This window comes from Paramisgurnus dabryanus, chromosome 9, assembly GCF_030506205.2.
Source record: "Paramisgurnus dabryanus chromosome 9, PD_genome_1.1, whole genome shotgun sequence".
Classification (NCBI taxonomy): Eukaryota; Metazoa; Chordata; class Actinopteri; order Cypriniformes; family Cobitidae; genus Paramisgurnus; species Paramisgurnus dabryanus.
Window position 1 is genome coordinate 40,079,083 of NC_133345.1, and position 18,264 is coordinate 40,097,346.

Below are 18,264 nucleotides of genomic sequence, written 5' to 3' on the forward strand. Positions count from 1 at the left end.
ACAGCCAGTTTATGTATCATTATGATACTCACGTTTTTATATTCATGTCTGTTCAGCAAAACCATATAGTAAAAATCTGATTTATTAAACTAAATTGTAAGTGTGTGTTTTACAAGGAAATGTGTATGATGACACATGATGTGTGCAACCACACTTCCTATTACCTCGTAAACCAATTGTCTTTAAACAAACTAAATGCAAACTTTTTATAAATTAAAAACAAATGGCAAAAAGTTTCTGTGAGGGTTAGGTCTATTATGTTCCAAACAAAACCACATATGTGTGTGTGTGTGTGTGTGTGTGTGTGTGTGTGTGTGTGTGTGTGCGGCCGGGTAATTATCACGTTGGGGGGACCAATTGTCCCCACAAAGATAGGAATACCAGTATTTTTGTGACCTTGTGGGGACATTTTGATGTCCCCATGAGGAAACAAGCTAATAAATCAAACAGAATGATGTTTCTTGAAAATCTAAGGTATCAGACAGTTTTCTGTGATGGTTGGGGTTAGGGAATGGGGCAGGTAAGGGGAATAGAATATACAGTTTGTACAGAATAAAATGCATTACGTCTATGGAATGTCCCCAAAAAACATGGAAACCAGAATGTGCGTGTGTGTGTGTGTGTGTGTGTGTTTACCAGGCTTTGTGCACATGGTCAATTCTCAGGATTTTCACAGATACCCGTGTCTCCCCTAAAAACACGTCCTGTGCCAAGTTACCATTATTCCATAGCTCAACCCTGCAAAAGAGTCAACAACAAAGCATGCATTAACTAAATGTACACTTTTACACACACACATAAACACACACACACACACACACACACACACACACACACACACACACACACACACACACACGGCTCTGTTTCAATATACTCAGACCCCCGTATGAATCACAAGCTTCAACTTCTCCCATTTTCAGTCAAACTGAATCTGAAATTGAGCACGCAGAGCACAGATGCAGTTGCACTGAAGTGGATTAGTCATTTTTCTTTTCATTACTGTCCGAAGCTCTTGGTAAGAAAGAAGCTTTTTTTTTACGTCAAACATGCCCACAAATATAAATAACTTTTGAGTGGGAAACAATAAAACCAAAACACCAAAAACCCATGCACACACATACACACACATTAGTGTGATAATCTAATGTGCCGCCTGATGGTTTCACTTACGCTTACCTGGCAGCTTCTGTCGAGCGCTATATGGGGCGATTCAAAGTGGCACATATATGTCGAATCAGATCATTGCCACATTTATCAAGTACATATACAACAGAACATACAATTATTTAAACAAATAAACACTCAACCCTGATAACCGTAAGCATTTATAAATAGTTATGCAGGCAAATGTAAATTAAAAATGATTTGAACAAAACACGTCTGCATCCAGTCAGAGGATGTAAAAAGTTAATGTAAAACAAAAATCTACATGAAAAACTCACTTGATCTCTAGTTTCTCCATGTCTTCCTCTTCCACTTGAAAATGTGATCTTCCCTTGTAACTGCTTGACCTTGTGACCTGAATTTCATGGAAAGTGATACAGATTTTAAACGTGATGTGAGCAAAATGAATGAAAAGGTCTGATAAGTCTACAAAATTCACATTGAATATCAATAAGGTTATACTTCAAAATGAAAGGTCTCTTCAAACTGAGGGTCACTGGTTTTCTTCTTTACTTTAGTTTTTTTCTGATCAGACCTGTGAGAAAAAATGAGACAGTCATCAGGATGTTGTTATTGAATCAGAGCGGATGTTTTGTACTCATTTCAGCTCAGATCAGAGACAGAGACCAAAACCTTCTTATGACATCTGACTGATTCAGATCACAATTCATTCTGACTGTTTCCAATACAACGTACGCACAATACACTTAACTTGGTCTTCGGATGTGTGTAAACTCACCTGGCGGGTCCTACAAGCGTTACTGTGGCGTATGGATCACAGTTCTGTCCGCTTATTAATGGCAAACCTTGACATGCAATTATCCTGCAAAGAAACACAAATGAACAAAAATGAACAAATGATAAACGATACAGTTTTTCAACATTTTGTTAATGGTAATACAGTTATTCATCGTGAAAATCTAACTTTTTCCATGTTTAAGTGCTATAATTGGGTCTCCGGTGCTTCTATCAATAAAACAAATGTGAAAAAGATAAACCCATTAACTTAGTTTTGGTAAACCATTCTCTGCAAGCATGTGAAAAAATAGGTTATTGAAAGTTGGCTCTTCTTGTGATGTCAAAAGGGGATCTTATTATAATAATACCGACCGTTAATCTGCAATCTTACAAACGGCATTCAACTTCAGTAAAGTGAAACAGGATATTTAATGATAAAAAATGCAAGGCAGGACTTTTATTCATCATTCCAGATATTCCCCAACAGAAAAGTTGAGTCAGAGGTAAATGTGAGTTTGCAGTGAAGTGTGAAGGACGACTCCCTTCCTGACACATCAGCAGCACCCACTTAAATGGATTATTGAAAGATTGACCTACCAAAAACTAAAACCAAAATCTACACTGGTAGGGGAGTTCAAAGCTTCTCATGAACACAGCCAGGAGAGAAATAGTGACCACAATGGTTTTCCTGTAAAATGACTTAGGGTGCATTCACATTTGGCACACGATTGTCCTTCACACTGTATTTTGTTCGATCCGAGCACGCTTTCGTCATTATGATGTGATTGTTTTGAAAAAAACAGGAAGTGCTAGATGTTATTCAAATACTCAGACCTTCCAGAAAAGAGTTTTTTTTGTGATTGTTGCGGGCAAAAATCCTTGATCTTGCAAGACGTTTTCTTAAAAAATGCGATGGAATATGCGGTATATTTATGCAATTTTATGCGATGAAATTGCGGGAACTTGCAAAAACTGTTTGCAGCTTTTCAATGATGTTCAAGTCACATAATCACGTCAATTCATAACGTTCCCATGGCAACAGGGGACATTACTGCGCTTGTGTAAGGTAAAAGCAAAAAAAATTAACTTTCTGTTAAGATATATGTGATTTTTTGCTATGAAATTATGCAAACCCAGCATATTTTGCGCACGAAAATCTGCAATTCATGCTGCGAAAATGCGGCGTATTTGAAAAAATGCGTCACCCGCATAAATATGCAGACTTTGGCTGATTATGCGTTAAATCATGCAAACGCATAATCACGTTATTCTGGAGGGATTGATTACTTTCAGGCAACTACCATCTCTCTGTTTTGAACCGAAATCCAGCGTGATTTGTGCTCACACTGTGCGTTTCGTGCCCAAGCGAACGGTGCCCGAGACCACCTCTGCAACCAGGGCAGGGTGTGGCATGTTACTGAACCTTTTTTGGTGGTCAAACACGCTTGGGGACGGTTTGGTTTGAATAGTGTGAGTGTGCACTTAAAGAACGACTTGTATTTCACCAAAACTCAAGCACTTGCATAATGATCAGCAGATTAGGGGCACCATTGACTTCCATAGTAGGAAAAATATAATACTATGGAAGTGAATGGTGCCCCTGGTTGAAAAAACATTCTTTAAAACATCTTCCTTTGTGTTCAGCAGAACAAAGACATTCGTACAAGTTTGTAACAACTTCAGGGTAAGTAAATGATGAGAGAATTTTCATTTAACTCTTTAAGAAAGAAAAACAGGATATATTTCGATGTTACTCTGAGATTTGTCACATGCAAAAATATGAATGGAAGCGTCAAAAGAGAAAACGCATTAATAAAAGTCTCAGATGAATAAGGAGAAGGTTTTGTTATCCAGGGCAGGAAGTAATTCACACTCGTAGTTGTCATGGCAACGGTCGAACTCGCCAATGAAGCGGTAAGGAGGAAGGTGTAAAAGAGCGACAGAGAGGGAGAGAAGATGAAAACGAGAAAAAGCAGTGTGACGGCAAAACAAAACCACAGGAACAGTGCAAAGCGGACTTCCTGTCGTCACGACATCACTTCCTCTTTCGTCAATCTGCTCTGTGGGAGAGTGTGAATGAAGGGCAACGCTAAACACACAACAGCTCAGTGTTGAATCAAACAATTTTCACACCTAAATGAATACACATACACACCCTGTAGAGGTGTGAAAGTGAATATCACAGGTTTATTTCCTCTCTCAATAACACACACATCTCTGAAGCAGCGATCGGCAACACAACGTCCATGCGAGATGAGACCGCACACAGTATGTATGTTACGTGCATTATATGCCCCTGTTTGAATATTCAAATCCACTTAGGTTAAAAATAGACCCTATATACTGTTTTGCAAATAACATCTTTAAATCCTTTGGTGAAAATATAATTACGCTCTCTGAAAGTCTCTGAAAACACTGATCATTACAATATGGTTTATTCAATACATGACTAAATTAGCTTTTTACAGAAGGGGTTAACTATTGACCCAAATCTTATTCAGCTAATTCCTCACTTTTTACTATGCAGATTTAAAGGGGACATTTCACAAGACTTTTTTAAGATGTTAAATAAATCTTTAGTGTCCCAGAGTACATATGCTCAAATGACCATTTAGGTGTGAGCAAAAATGTGCAGTTTTGGGTGTATCCTTTAAAGTGGTTGGATAGTGCAGATTAAGGGGCGGTATTATCCCCTTCTGACATCACAAGGGGAGACACATTTCAATGACCTATTTTTCACATGCTTGCAGAGAATGGTTTACCAAAACTAAGATACTGGGTTGATCTTTATCACATTTTCTAAGTTGATAGAAGCACTGAGAACCCAATTATAGCACTTAAAGATGGAAAAGTCATGATATGTCTATATTAAAATTAAATTTTTAATAAATTAAATGTCCTGTTTCAACATAGAAATATGTCGCAATACAGAAGTAAAAATGGTTGCATGTTGACATTAGAAACACTGAAATTGACCACAAACACAAACACACACTCACATACAGTTTGACAGAGAGACATTACTTACTGAACCACAAGCTGCTGAACAGATCCCGTCTCTGTGATCAATTCATTCAATCTCATTTCTAAATGAACCTTCCCCTGCCAGAACAGAAAAAACTCATTTCAACACAGATCCATTACACTGCATTCAAGTTTATTTATACTGGATAACACAAGCAAACAGTCATCAGGACTCAGTGTGGTTTATACAGCCTGTCATATATTGTCTTTGGTTAATGGACATTGTTTGGTGGACTGACCTCATTCATTCATAAAAGAGCCAAAAACATTCCTGTGAATATTTATGCATTCTTGACAACATGATTTTGATAAGCGATTTTACACTGTGGCCCCTCTACAAAATATTCAGACACTGAAGCAACAATTACAAATTTCTTTAAATATGTTTAGCATTGCTGATGCTTTATAACGCTTTGATAACATTTTATTTTACTGTGTCTTCCTTACATTTGTATTTGCTATAGTAATAACAGTAAATTGTGCATAATTACATGCACCTAACACTAAACCAAAGCCTACACATTTAGTAAGTACATGTTGTTAATCATTATTAATTTGTAATTAAATGTATAATTATGCTATAACAGTAACACCGTAAAATAAAGGGCAACTAACACATTTTAGCTGTGTCCCAATTCGAAGGCTGGATCCTTTGAAGGACCAGCCTCCGAAGTCCACAAGGAGACTAGTATGGAGGATCCATAACACCTGCGTCACCTGCTGTTCCCTCCCATTGCGTTTCTGACGTATTAAAATAAGTTTGTAACCAGAAAAACATCTATTTTATTTTTAGAAAATAAAACACGATATAGATTAAACTATAACCAACGCAAAATATATTGAAAAATAAGAAAAATATTATTCCAAAACATTCTTAATAATACTAAATAGTGGGCTTTTTATTCTGCAAAATACACACTTTTATTTAACAAATGCTTTAAATATTTATTTTAAAATATCCAGCCGTTGTGACGCAATTGTTCTTGGAATGCCTTCGGGGGTCGCAGTCTTGGAATTAAGACACAGCTTTAATTATTATTTTACTCTGTCATTCTTTAAAAATAAAGTTGTTAAGTGAAGTTTACAATGAGATCAGTGTTTATATTCCCTGTGTGTTTGATTCTGTTTGAGAAATATAGTCACTTAGGGCTTTCAAAATTAATCACTTACAAAATAAAAGTTTGTGTTTCCATAATTCATGTGTGTGTGAACTTTGTGTAATGATTATGTATATATATATAAATACACAAACATTCATGTATATATTTAAAAAAGATTATATATATATATATATATATATATATATATATATATATATATATATATATATATATATATATATATATATATATAATTAATATATAAAGCAAATTATTTTAATTATCTTAATAAATAATTTGCTTTATACAATGTATGCATAATAATTACATATAGTATACATACTTAAAATATGCAAACACAATTTTTTTTACCAACTATCAAATTAATTGTGACTGAACTATTGACAGCAAGTGCCATCTGCATGCCAAACTTGTCAAAACTAACTTCACTTTTCTTGGCTATTTTTGCAATGACCTTTAAACATCTGACGTTAAGGTCATTCTGTTGGATGTGTGAAGTCACTTCCTCTTAAATTCAAACAGGTGTCCGAACAGAGTGATCACAAGTTTAGTTCATCACATTTAATATGATGACTAATAATGTTTTACAACATATACATATAAGTGACCAAATCCTTTTCATGTTATCTATTGTATATTAAAAACAAACTTCTTGTGAAATCTGATGTTATATTGTTATCTTGTGCAGTTATATTGTAAGAGGCGACTCTATCTGAACTTTAGACTATTCAATGATCTATTCCACCAAGCATCTGACTAAAAATAAATAAATATTAAAGTATTTAAAGTAAATATGTAAAATAAAACACAAATAAAAACGTAGTTTGAGAGTTACACGGGCATACACCAGAAGGTCAACATCAGAAAAAAGTGTTGCTTGTGGTGTGTGGACTGATAAAATAACAAATGTTTATGATATAACATGATGATACATGTTGAAATAACCTTTTAGAGTTAGTCAAACGTGATAAAGCTGATAATGTTAAAATGAGAAAGAGAAGAAGCAGAGAGAGGAAAAACAAAATAAAAACACCCACAAACTCCTACGCGTTTCTTTCAAATTATACTGTGCGCACACAAAAAATAAAATGCCAGCATGTTGGTGAATATATATCTGAACACAAATACCTGTCACAAAAACAAAGTCACAAACACCTTCATAAAAACAGAGTCTAATAATAATTAAAGTCAAATATTGTGTTTTTCACCCTGTTGCAACATGCGAGCTGCCTGGAAATGTTAACTTACAATATATTTATAAAGACACAACAACACCTATACCCCATTATAAGAACATTTATAGTTACATTTATAATATTTTTATTATTACTTATAAGCAACGCACTTGCTTTTTCAATGCGCATGCTCATAATCCATTAAACACAGATTTAAACGTAGTAATTACTCAGTCATATACATCAATAAGTGTAATTTTAAAGACATAATGTCATTATATTATAGTTATAACTAGGGCCGGGACTCGATTAAAAAAATTAATCTAATTAATTAGAGGCTTTGTAATTAATTAATCTAAATTAATCGCATTTTAATCTCATATAAATATTTGACCTGAGAACATTAAGAAGTATTTTTACATGGATTTTTATGAATAATGACTGAATACATAAGCTTAACAAAATATTGTTTATTTTTGTTCAACCAAGTCGTTGTACCCGGAGTGGGGCTAATGTCCACGCTAGCTGCTGTATGTTTTGCATTGAGATGATACTTGAGGCTCGATGTGCTGCGGTGATATGTGAATTCCTTGTTGCATATCTTACACACAACCATGCTCTTATCGACGCTTACCAGTGATGCGCGGGTCAATGTATAAACAACCCGCCCGCAACTCGGACCGAAAAGAAAAAAAATATATATATTATACCCGACCCGCTTCCTGGCCCGCATTTCTTAAAGTAGTCATTTGTTTAATAATTGCAGGGTTCGGGACTTCTCAGGTTTTGACTGTCTGTGTTCTGGTACCTATGTGCGCGGATGCCCCACCTCGCGTATAAAAACAACAAAACATAATATACTATATAGCCTATATTAAAATTAAAATATATAAAAATGTGCATAATATATTTTTTAAGTTGGTTGCACATCGTTTATAAGTTTCTTAAGTGGGATTCGGATGTGAAAAGCGCTGCATAATGTACGCGCCTTTAGTGTTACCATTGAAACTTAACTAAATAAAAAAAATAAGAGGTGATATATAGCTTTAGCCTACATAAATGCTTATTGCTTTAATGTTGCGAGTTACTCTTCAGCTTTTCTTGCTGTTATGTTTATAATAGTTCATTGTTCAGAGTTCATATTGATGATCTTATAGTCAATTTAAAAATGTTCTTACAAACTGACTCTATTCGTTTAACTTTTTTCCTTTACCTGCTGTCGCTGTTCTCTGTGCGTGTCCTCCGTCAAAGTAGCCTATTAAAATTAATATGAAGTTGATTTTTAAAAGTCTTAAGCACACCGCAAATCAAACGTGCTGCTACATTATGCTCTTGCGCGTGTAAATTTAACTTCTGGGCACTGCCAGGCTGATTTTTTGAAAAGTAAGTGATATAGGCTACTCACTGCATGTTTTGGCATTCGGTAGCATATGCATCAATGAGATGCACGGTGTTGCTTTTAATGTTCTTTTTAATTTATATTCACAAAACCTAACAACAAAACATTGTTTATAATTACGAGACAAATTATTTGAAACGAAATTCGTTTTAAAGTAGCAAACAAAACTTAAATTAAACTCGTAATAAACTAATTAAATTGAAACAAAACAACATTACAACAATATTTAAACCCAACAATACTCAAACATTAACATATAACAGACATTAGGATACATGTTAAAATAATCTGTAGTTTGTTGGTAGATGTTTATTGGGCAAAACCTCCGTTGCAAACCTCCATTTACCAGAATAAATCATTTTTACTTTGAAATTGATGCGTTGTCACGTTAAAATCAGCTGTTCGTTTAGGTTCCGTCTACTTTAATTTACACTGCATCACAACCCCGGAGTTCTCGAACTAAAACAGGGTCTGCAGCATTTACGAATGACTCTATTAATAAGTGCGATTAAAATGCGTTAAAATGTTTAACGCGTTATTTTTTGTGTAATTAATTAATCTTAATTAACGCGTTAAAGTCCCGGCCCTAGTTATAACATATAAGTAATGCAGATTTAGTTCTTTGTCAAATAAAAGAATTGTATTATTAATGGCTTTGAGTAAAGTGAAAGCATACAATACAGTTTTCCTAATGCAAATGTTAGGAAATCATGAAGATGTTATTCATTAAAAAATGTTGCTGTTGTTTTTTACTTGTATTTAAATTGCTATAAATTGTTGGTTTGAATAGAATTTATGTATTTTTATTTTCATTGGTTAAGTCTGCAAATAAACATTTTAAAATGGATAATGAATAACATTCCTTACATTTGTATCATATGCTTCCACTTTACCTAAAGCCATCACTAATGCATTTATAAAGGTGTGTCTATTTATAGAATAGTATTAGTTACCTATAAACTAATTCATTATAAGCATGGGCTTTATAGAAAGTGTTACCATAATTTTTACACAAACTAAATAGCTAAAAATAAATGTATTTTTATCAGTCACAGCTATTGGTGTCTAAAACCGTAAACAGTCAAATATTTTTGACATCGCTATTTAAAATCGTCTCTGTTTTTTGTAAACATGCGTTTTTATGAGAGCAATTTCTTTTGCATAAGCACTTTTTGTTTCTAATACAGCAAACCCACACCTTCACAACCGCCACTGTTCTGCTGAACGGTGAATCACACTTGTGTACAAAACAGATCTGTGCGTATACCATACACAAAAACAGGATGTGGAGCGGGGCTTGCATCTGCTTTAAACTCATTGGACCACATATAAGAGCTGACTAATCATGTATTGATCTCATTGGGTACAGAGAGGCGATGAGTAATTATAAACTCACCCGATTGGCTTAAACCACAGCTGAAGACTAACCACATAAGGGAAGTATAGGGCCATGCTTTTTATTAGCTGTGTGTTTGTGTGGAATGATAATTCACATCCAATCCAAAAGTCAGATGTGTTCGTCCACTTACCTGAACTTCTGAATGTGGATCCACGGGCTGTAAATGAAACCAGTTCTCTTTCCCGCTGTACTTATATAGATCTTCCTTCCTGATGGCTACTTTTCCTACAAACATACACACACACACGCACGGTTTAGTTGACATGTACACAGTGTATTCGTCAGAAGGGATGGGTAAATGAAAGAAAACAAGGGCGAGAGATACTGACCTACAGGTAGATCTCTTTGAAACATGCTCTTGGCGTACACATAGAAGGACAGGCATTGAAACGGGCGGGGAATTTCGAAGTAGAAGTCCTCTCCAAAGAACGGACTGAAGCACAAAAATCAAAGGGTTAATGATTAGAGAAAAAAATAAGGAATACATGAAGATCTCCTTCTTTTCGAGTATTTCTCTAAAGACTTTTCTAAAGTTTTCTTTGCTCAGACTTCTCAAGATACCAAGATCTACAAACTTGATATATAAGTACAGATACAAAACCCTCTAAGTGCATCATGTTTTCTTGTAAATTAGCATTTTGGCACTTATGAAAATGTAACATATATATATATATATATATATATATATTCACAAATGTCACTTTAGTCACTTAAAACCCTTAAAATGCATTCAAGCTTTTTGGCAAAAACCTACACTTTTAAAAAATCTATTTGGACTATTTGGACATCACTAAATATGCAACTAATAACATTGCAAATGATTAATCAGTAGTGATGCACCGATGTATCAGCCGCCGATATTTATCGGCCGATTTTTGATGAATTTGAAACCATCGGCATATCGGCAATAGCACGAGAAAGGCCGATACCGATTGTTTATTAATTAACTGCATAAAGAAATCCATTATATGTAAAAAAAAAATGAGTTAACGTTGTTAATAAAATAAATGCTGAATAGCAAAAACCACATTTGAAGGTTGTCATGCTGTCTTATTATATTTGTTTTAGCTTAATTTGTGCCTCTCTTATTATGTTAATTAGATCCAATCCATGTTCAGTAAAAATAATTTGATGCAGAAATAAACTAGCTAATAGACCACCTGTATAGTATTGTATACAAGTGTTTAATATCGGTATCGGCATCAGTATCGGTCAGACGTTGTCTGTTTAAATCGGTACCGGTCCAAAAAATCCTATCGGTGCATCCCTATTAATCAGAATGTAAAAAAAAACTGAACAACACAGTAGAGGTCTTCTCGGGTACAAAGAAATGTACCCGAAATGACCCGAAACACTTTTTACCCGAACCCGAGGTGCATAAATACTTTTTTTTAAAAGAAAGAACTGACCCAAGACAGACCAGAGAAAATTAGACCTGAATCCGACCTGACCCAGTGGCAATTTTTTTTAACCCGACTGGACCCGAATGTAAACGGCACTGACGTGTGTGCAGTCTGCAGCCCCGCGCACACCAGTCAGACAAAAAAAACTGGTGGCCTCGCAACCAGTTTGGCCCACTGCTCCATCTATTTTCATTTGTTATCGGACGACGACACCAAGCGCTAAAGTGTACATTTAAAATTGATTGACAGATCTGTCTCAACAAAAATTAACCTACCGCCAGCCACACAATGTCACAAGCGCTCTTGGCAAACAGAGGGTGGGTTGGAAAAGGATTTGATGCAAACACGCAAGATAGTTTGGGTCCCTCGTGTCCGTTCTGTCAAAACAAACTCATTTTAAATTACCCGAGACCAGATGGCGCTAATATTATACCCGACCTGTGTCTGAGGCACACATGAAACTTTAGACCTGAACCCGCTCGGGTCTCAGGTCAGACCTCAGGTTTTTGGATCTAAGTGGTCCCGTGAACACCTCTAACACACATCCATGTCAATGGCAAATTCACACAAGTTTAAATTCAATACAAAACAATTTTATTTATATAGCACAAATGTGAATGTGACTCGCTGTCATTTTGTGCAATATAGTTCATCCAAATCATGACCTGAGGCCTGGACTAAGCAGATCTGACGAAAGTATAATGTGCAGAGAACAATCGATAAATACCATTATATAATTTTTGAAAAGATAGCTTTGCATCAGAGCTCCTCATAAAATCAAACATATCTTATCACATTTTTCCAGAGCCCTATTCGGACGTTAATTGTTTCTCATGAGGACATAAGTTATTTTCATAATTACAAGGGGTAGTCAGTGATTTTTTGTTATCATTTGAATCCAGAATGTAGTGTTTTTCTCAGATGTATTAATTTACACAAATTAATACTATTCCGTATACATAAAATCAAGTATCCGGGTCATGTGAATAAGCAGCGCTTTTCCAGGTGTTTCGAATTATTAACTCACACATCCACCCCAAATGTATCTTCATCTGAGTTTTATCATGGATGAGGCATGCAAATGTATTGTTTACAGACATCCTCATAAGAAACAACTACTGTCTGAATAGGGTTTAAGACTGGATTATCGGAACATAAAAGCAAGAAACTCCAAATGTATGTGGAAAATTTATGACATTATAATGTTATGGTATTTGTGTTATATGTTTAAGTAAAGTTGAGGCAAAGCTAATGCGTAAATACAACATACAGTAACTAATAACTCTCCTGAGCTACCTATGAGCAATAACATTTTCCTTATGCAAACAGCAAGCTTGTTGTTAACTAAAATATTGTCTACTTAACAGGGCTCAAGTGTGACCTTTGGCTGACTGAGTACAGCAGATGTGCTAAGAGAATAAGCGCAGGAAACAGTACAGTTCTGTGACAGACAGTGATCAAACTACAAGTATCAAAAATATGTTTGTTAAAGGAATAGTACAACAATGAAAGTTCTGTCATCATTTACTCACCCTAAAGGTTTTCCAAACTTGTACTGAACACAAAGGAATATATTTTAAATATTGTTTATAACCAATCAGATCTGGGGCACCATTGACTTCCATAATAGGAAAATTACTACCCAGTCTCACAAAGTTTCGTGATATAGTCACGTATTTTTTTGATTTTTTTTTCGTGATATTATCACAAATTTCCGCGTTTTTTCGTGATCATGGTTACTCAACTGCTTTTTCCTATTTTTAAACCATTGCAGCTTTGGTTTAGGGTTAGATTTGGTGCTTGCAATACAATGTCACTTTATACATTGGTTTATACACTTTTTTCGTATTTATTTTTTTTATATGTCGCCTGGCGTTGGGGCTAGAGTTGGGTTTGGGTAGGGATGTCATTTTATGCGAAGCGAAAAAAGAATAAAAAAAAATATGTGACTACATAACGAAATTTCATGAGACTGGGCTGGAAAATTAAGACTATGAAAGTGAATGGTGCCCCAGAACTATTTGCTTATTAGCATTTTTCAAAATATCTTCACAAAATGTATTTTTGTTCAGCAGAAAAAATATGTATATAGGTTTGTGAGGTTTTTTTTGGTGAATCATAATCAAATAAACATATCAAATCAAAGTATTCTGACACATCTTGGATGTTAAAGCAATAGTTCACCAAAATATGAAAGTTCTCTCATAATTGATTAACTCTCATGCTTTCTCAGATGTATATGTGTGTTACCATACAAGTAAATTTATATTAAAATGTCATTATCATCCTCTTATATGGGAGCCAGCATGCTAATGGCGCCGGCACTGGGTAGCACTAGCATACCACTTTTTTAGTTAAAACTACACCACTGCTCAACACACCTGTCTCTTTGTTTATGTGTCTATATCGCATTGAATGCCATCATGTTCCTGTGACCATACACCTGCACACACTTGTCAATTTCCACATGAGGTTTTATTGCTCTTTTCCACTAGGAAAATTTTCACTAGGAATTTTTACATTTGGCAGGTGCGTTTTTCCTGGGAAGTGAACCTGTGGCATGCACTACTTGTTGAGTTACAGGAACGACCACAACTACACCTGTGGCTCTTCTGCTAGGACATCTTCATGAACTTAAAGTAAACTGACCTTTAAGTTACTGCAAAAATATCTCAGAAAAGAAGTTATTTTTTACCAATGCTATGGTGTTCATATACATTTGTATGTCTAGATTAAAGGAATAGTTCACCCAAAATTAAAATCCTCTCAAATTACTTGGACTCATTCCATCTCAGATGTACATGACCTCCTTTAAGGAACACAAATGAATAATTTTAAAATAAAAATGTCATCATGTTACCTTATATGGTACTCAAAAAACACACAAAAATCACTAAAGTAATTAAGATGTAACAACTTATATTTAAGCTTATTACCAAAACATATTCCTTAAAGGGAAAGTTCACCCAAAAACTAAAATTCTGTCATCATTTACTCACTCTCATGTTGTTTAAAACCTGTATGAGTTCTTTATTCTGTTGAACACAAATAAATATATTCTGATGAACAATGATAACCACACAGTTGACAATACAATACCCATTGACTTCCATAGTAGGAAAAAGAAATACTATAGAAGTCAATGGGTACCATCAACAGTGTACCTAAAATCATTCATCAAAATATCTTCTGTGTTCAAGATATTTTGTGCTCCTGCCTACACAAACGCAGATACACTGTACCTACACAAAACAGAGCCAAATAAAACGGGCAAATGGCCTCGAACTACTAAAGGGTAAAGAAATTGTGCTTAATAATAAGCCAGATTACTAAAGCTAAATAAAGATTCAGGAAAAGCTTCACGCTCTGAGAGAGTCCGACTGTGAGCGAGTGTGTGAATGAAAGAAAACGACAGATAGCGAGTGTGAGAGAGAATAGTGAGGAAAGTGTAGGTGGACACGCTTCCTTAGACACAGCCGACAGAGCCCTTTGAACAGAGAGGAAAACTGTTGTGAAACACCAAGAGAGGAAAAGCCTTTAGAAAGAAAAAGAGAGATGTAAAGAAAATCTTCTTTTAGTGACTAGACATTTCTGCAACTGAAACTTAAACAACTTGACACCATCAAACACAATTTTATTGTGGGCCGATTCGCAAAACAAATTCCAGTATATGCAAGTACTGCTTCAAACTTTTTTAGATGTGAACTAATTTTTTTTAAACTGATAAAACACAATTCAATCCAAATCATGTGGTTTGTTGAGAAGTGTTAAAACATTCCAAAAAAAAAACCCCAAAAGCAAACCAGCTAGCAACACCCTAGCAATCCCTTATCAACCACGAGAACAGTTGCTTGGTGGCAAAGCAAAACATCCTAGCAACCGTTTAACATCATTCTAGCAACAACCGTGAATACCCCAGCAACTTCTGGGCAAACAGCCGAAACAACAATGAAAATAAAATATATAAAATAAAATATATATATATATAATAAAAAAAAAAAAACGCTCTAGACACTTTGGCAACAGAGTACAGCAGTGTGTTTAAACTGAGAGACAATAGCAAAATTTTCTTCAGAAAATATAAAACTTGATTTTAAGGTGTCCTTGTTACAGTGGACTTATGTACTTAAATATTAACTACTATTAATTAATAACAGGGTTAGGTTTAAGATATGTGCTAAAGGCACTGTAAAATAATATGGGTAATACTTTGCAACACAATTTTTTTATTAGAGATAGAAGGATTTGGTTCATTAGTTATTCAAAATGTGATTTGGAAGATTGGGATGATTTAAATTAATTTTGAATGGCCCAATTTTGTTTTGTTACGCGGATCTGGCAACCCTGACAGGAAAACGACGGAAGCTAAAGCTCAAACGATCGCTGGTTTATAAAGATTACGATTCGTCCTTTAATATAATAATTAAAATAATTTTTGTTTAATTGTTGTTGGGTTTTCATAAAAATAGTATGAAAAACAAACTAAGCATCTGTTTTAAAGTAATAGAGTAATCAAGGTTTTTATTATTGTAACAACGTATATCACATTCATATAATGATGGCTTATTTATTTTGTTAATAACGAATAATGTTAATTCTCATCAAGGTCTAAAGTTGAAGAATAAAATGAGTGTATAAATCTGTGGCAAAATTTCCTCACAAGCACATCCCTAAAGACTCAATTCGTTTTGTGTATTTATATTTTGACAATTTAAAAGCTGCACAAACTTTTTTATTTGATGAAACTTTTTTACAAAATGAAAAAGATTCTGTAGTAGTGTGTGGCTTTTGCACTTTAAAAGTACACTTCTATGTGAATACCCTAATTTAATTCCTTATTTAGCTTTATTACTTTTTTAGCAAATATTTGTTTTTTTAGTGCTGGGCAAAGATTCATCGCGATTAATTGCATACAAAATAAAAGTGATTTTTAGCATTATACAAGTGTGTGCTGTGTGTAACATACATTTAAAAAATAATAATATATACATTTAAAAAATTCTGAACTGTATATATGTATGTGTGTGTGTTTAAATTTATATAATAATTAGACATAGCACACACACAGATATATTATGCGAAAATCAACTTTTATTTTGTATGTGATTAATCGCGGCCAGCACTAGTTTTTATTCAATTAGTCGATTAATCGATTATGAAAATAATCGTTAGTTGCAATCCTACTTATAATATTTTATTTTTACTCAGTATTTTGTTTAGTTTGCCCTTTAGAGTATGTATTTTGTATAAATGAGAAGCAGGAAGGCAAATATAGGCCGTATGACATGTACATTACAGTAATTCAACATAGAAACCACACATATGAGAATTGCTGTACAGAGATAAACATCATCATCATCAGCATAAGGCTTTGCATGTCAAGCGATGCGTTCGTGCTTATGTGGACCAGCGTGCGTGTCGTCTCACCTGACGCTCTTCTCGTAGACTTTAGTGCGGTACACTTCCTCCTGATCCAGACTGATGGTACAAAATGTGCAGAGGTCACGGAGACGGTTCGGCCCTGAGCTCGGACCCAGATTCTTCGCTTCGCCTGTCGAGAGAGGACACACGTAAACAAGGGGTCGACTACTAGTGCACCAAAAACAAACTCATGCATTGGTTTCTGCTACATACACCATATTTGTAAGGAAATTTTCCTGTGCTAAACCAAGGCTTCTTTTAGACATAATAAAGTTAAGTTTAATTATTATGCAGTCAGTTATAACCAAACACGCACACACAAGCACTTTTTTTGCTCATACCATCATTGAGTTGCAGAGGATATTAATTATGCTGAACATTACACACAATTGGATTAGGGGTTTGTCAGTTGTGTGGTTGGTTGTCAATGTACAGTCACTAACACACACTATCGTGCGCATATACACACACACACAAGCTTGCAGGAGCGCTGTGGTGATGCAGAGGCTGGAGGAGGATGTGGCCGATGTACGTGGAGCTCAAGTCAGATGTGGTTTCAGATGAGAAGCATTAACTTCCTCCCAGCATGCACCAGGGCTTCCAGGAGAGCGCTGATTCAAAAGATCAAATTCAGACACTCGCAGATACACGACCACATATTAATGTGTCAGGGGGCAGATGTAGGCTTAATTCTGAGACGAATTCTGACCACATCAAACCTTATCCGGATGACGCAGCTACAGAAGACGAGAATAATTCATAAAAATGAACAAGCAACCTTTTAGACTTTTAAAATCAATAGATTTATATTACATAACAGCTTAAATATCTACAAACTCAAGAGAAATGCACGGTCAAATTTACTTCAATTATATGTTTTGCATTAAGAAATAAAGTTGTATTTTTTTATTCATAATGTGTGATATTGTTTGTTGCATTATTTTCACTAGCTGATGATTCAAAATAAATCATTGTGTCTACGGGATGATTGATGATTGTTTCTGTATAACGTTAAGGAGAATAGGATTTTTTATTACAGTAATGAAAATTCGGAGGCAAAATATGCCAAAAATATACATATTTTCTTTGACTTTCTTAACTCTTAATATTAAGTTAGATGACCAAATATTTGCCCTAAAATTTAACATACAAGAAATCCATTTATTTAAGATAATAAGCTGTAATTGGCTTTGTGAATGCACAAAAAATTTGCAACACACACCTATAGCGATTACACATTCTCCTGTTTCCGGCACACACTTCTTCCCTTGAACCATTGAGAAAACAACAGCACATGCAACACTGAGTAACAAATAATGCGACACAGATAAAACGCAGAGGAAACTAAACTCCCAAATGCACATTGCCACAGGGAGTCGTGATAGCAGGCAATGCCCTACAGTTAACCCTTCTGCTC

General features: G+C 34.8%; 1 protein-coding gene across 1 annotated transcript in view; it reads right to left on the bottom strand.

Moving 5' to 3' along the window:
- The window catches only part of rasa2 (RAS p21 protein activator 2), a 57,787-nt gene that overhangs the window by 27,951 nt on the left and 11,572 nt on the right, over window positions 1–18,264 (bottom strand). The window contains exons 2-9 of the mRNA XM_065265083.2: window positions 16,854–16,977; window positions 10,353–10,456; window positions 10,154–10,248; window positions 4,934–5,007; window positions 1,907–1,990; window positions 1,630–1,702; window positions 1,446–1,522; window positions 637–738 (exon numbers count right to left, since the gene is read on the bottom strand). Coding sequence (XP_065121155.1) covers window positions 637–738; window positions 1,446–1,522; window positions 1,630–1,702; window positions 1,907–1,990; window positions 4,934–5,007; window positions 10,154–10,248; window positions 10,353–10,456; window positions 16,854–16,977 — 733 coding nt within the window. The remainder of the gene's footprint in view (window positions 1–636; window positions 739–1,445; window positions 1,523–1,629; window positions 1,703–1,906; window positions 1,991–4,933; window positions 5,008–10,153; window positions 10,249–10,352; window positions 10,457–16,853; window positions 16,978–18,264) is intronic.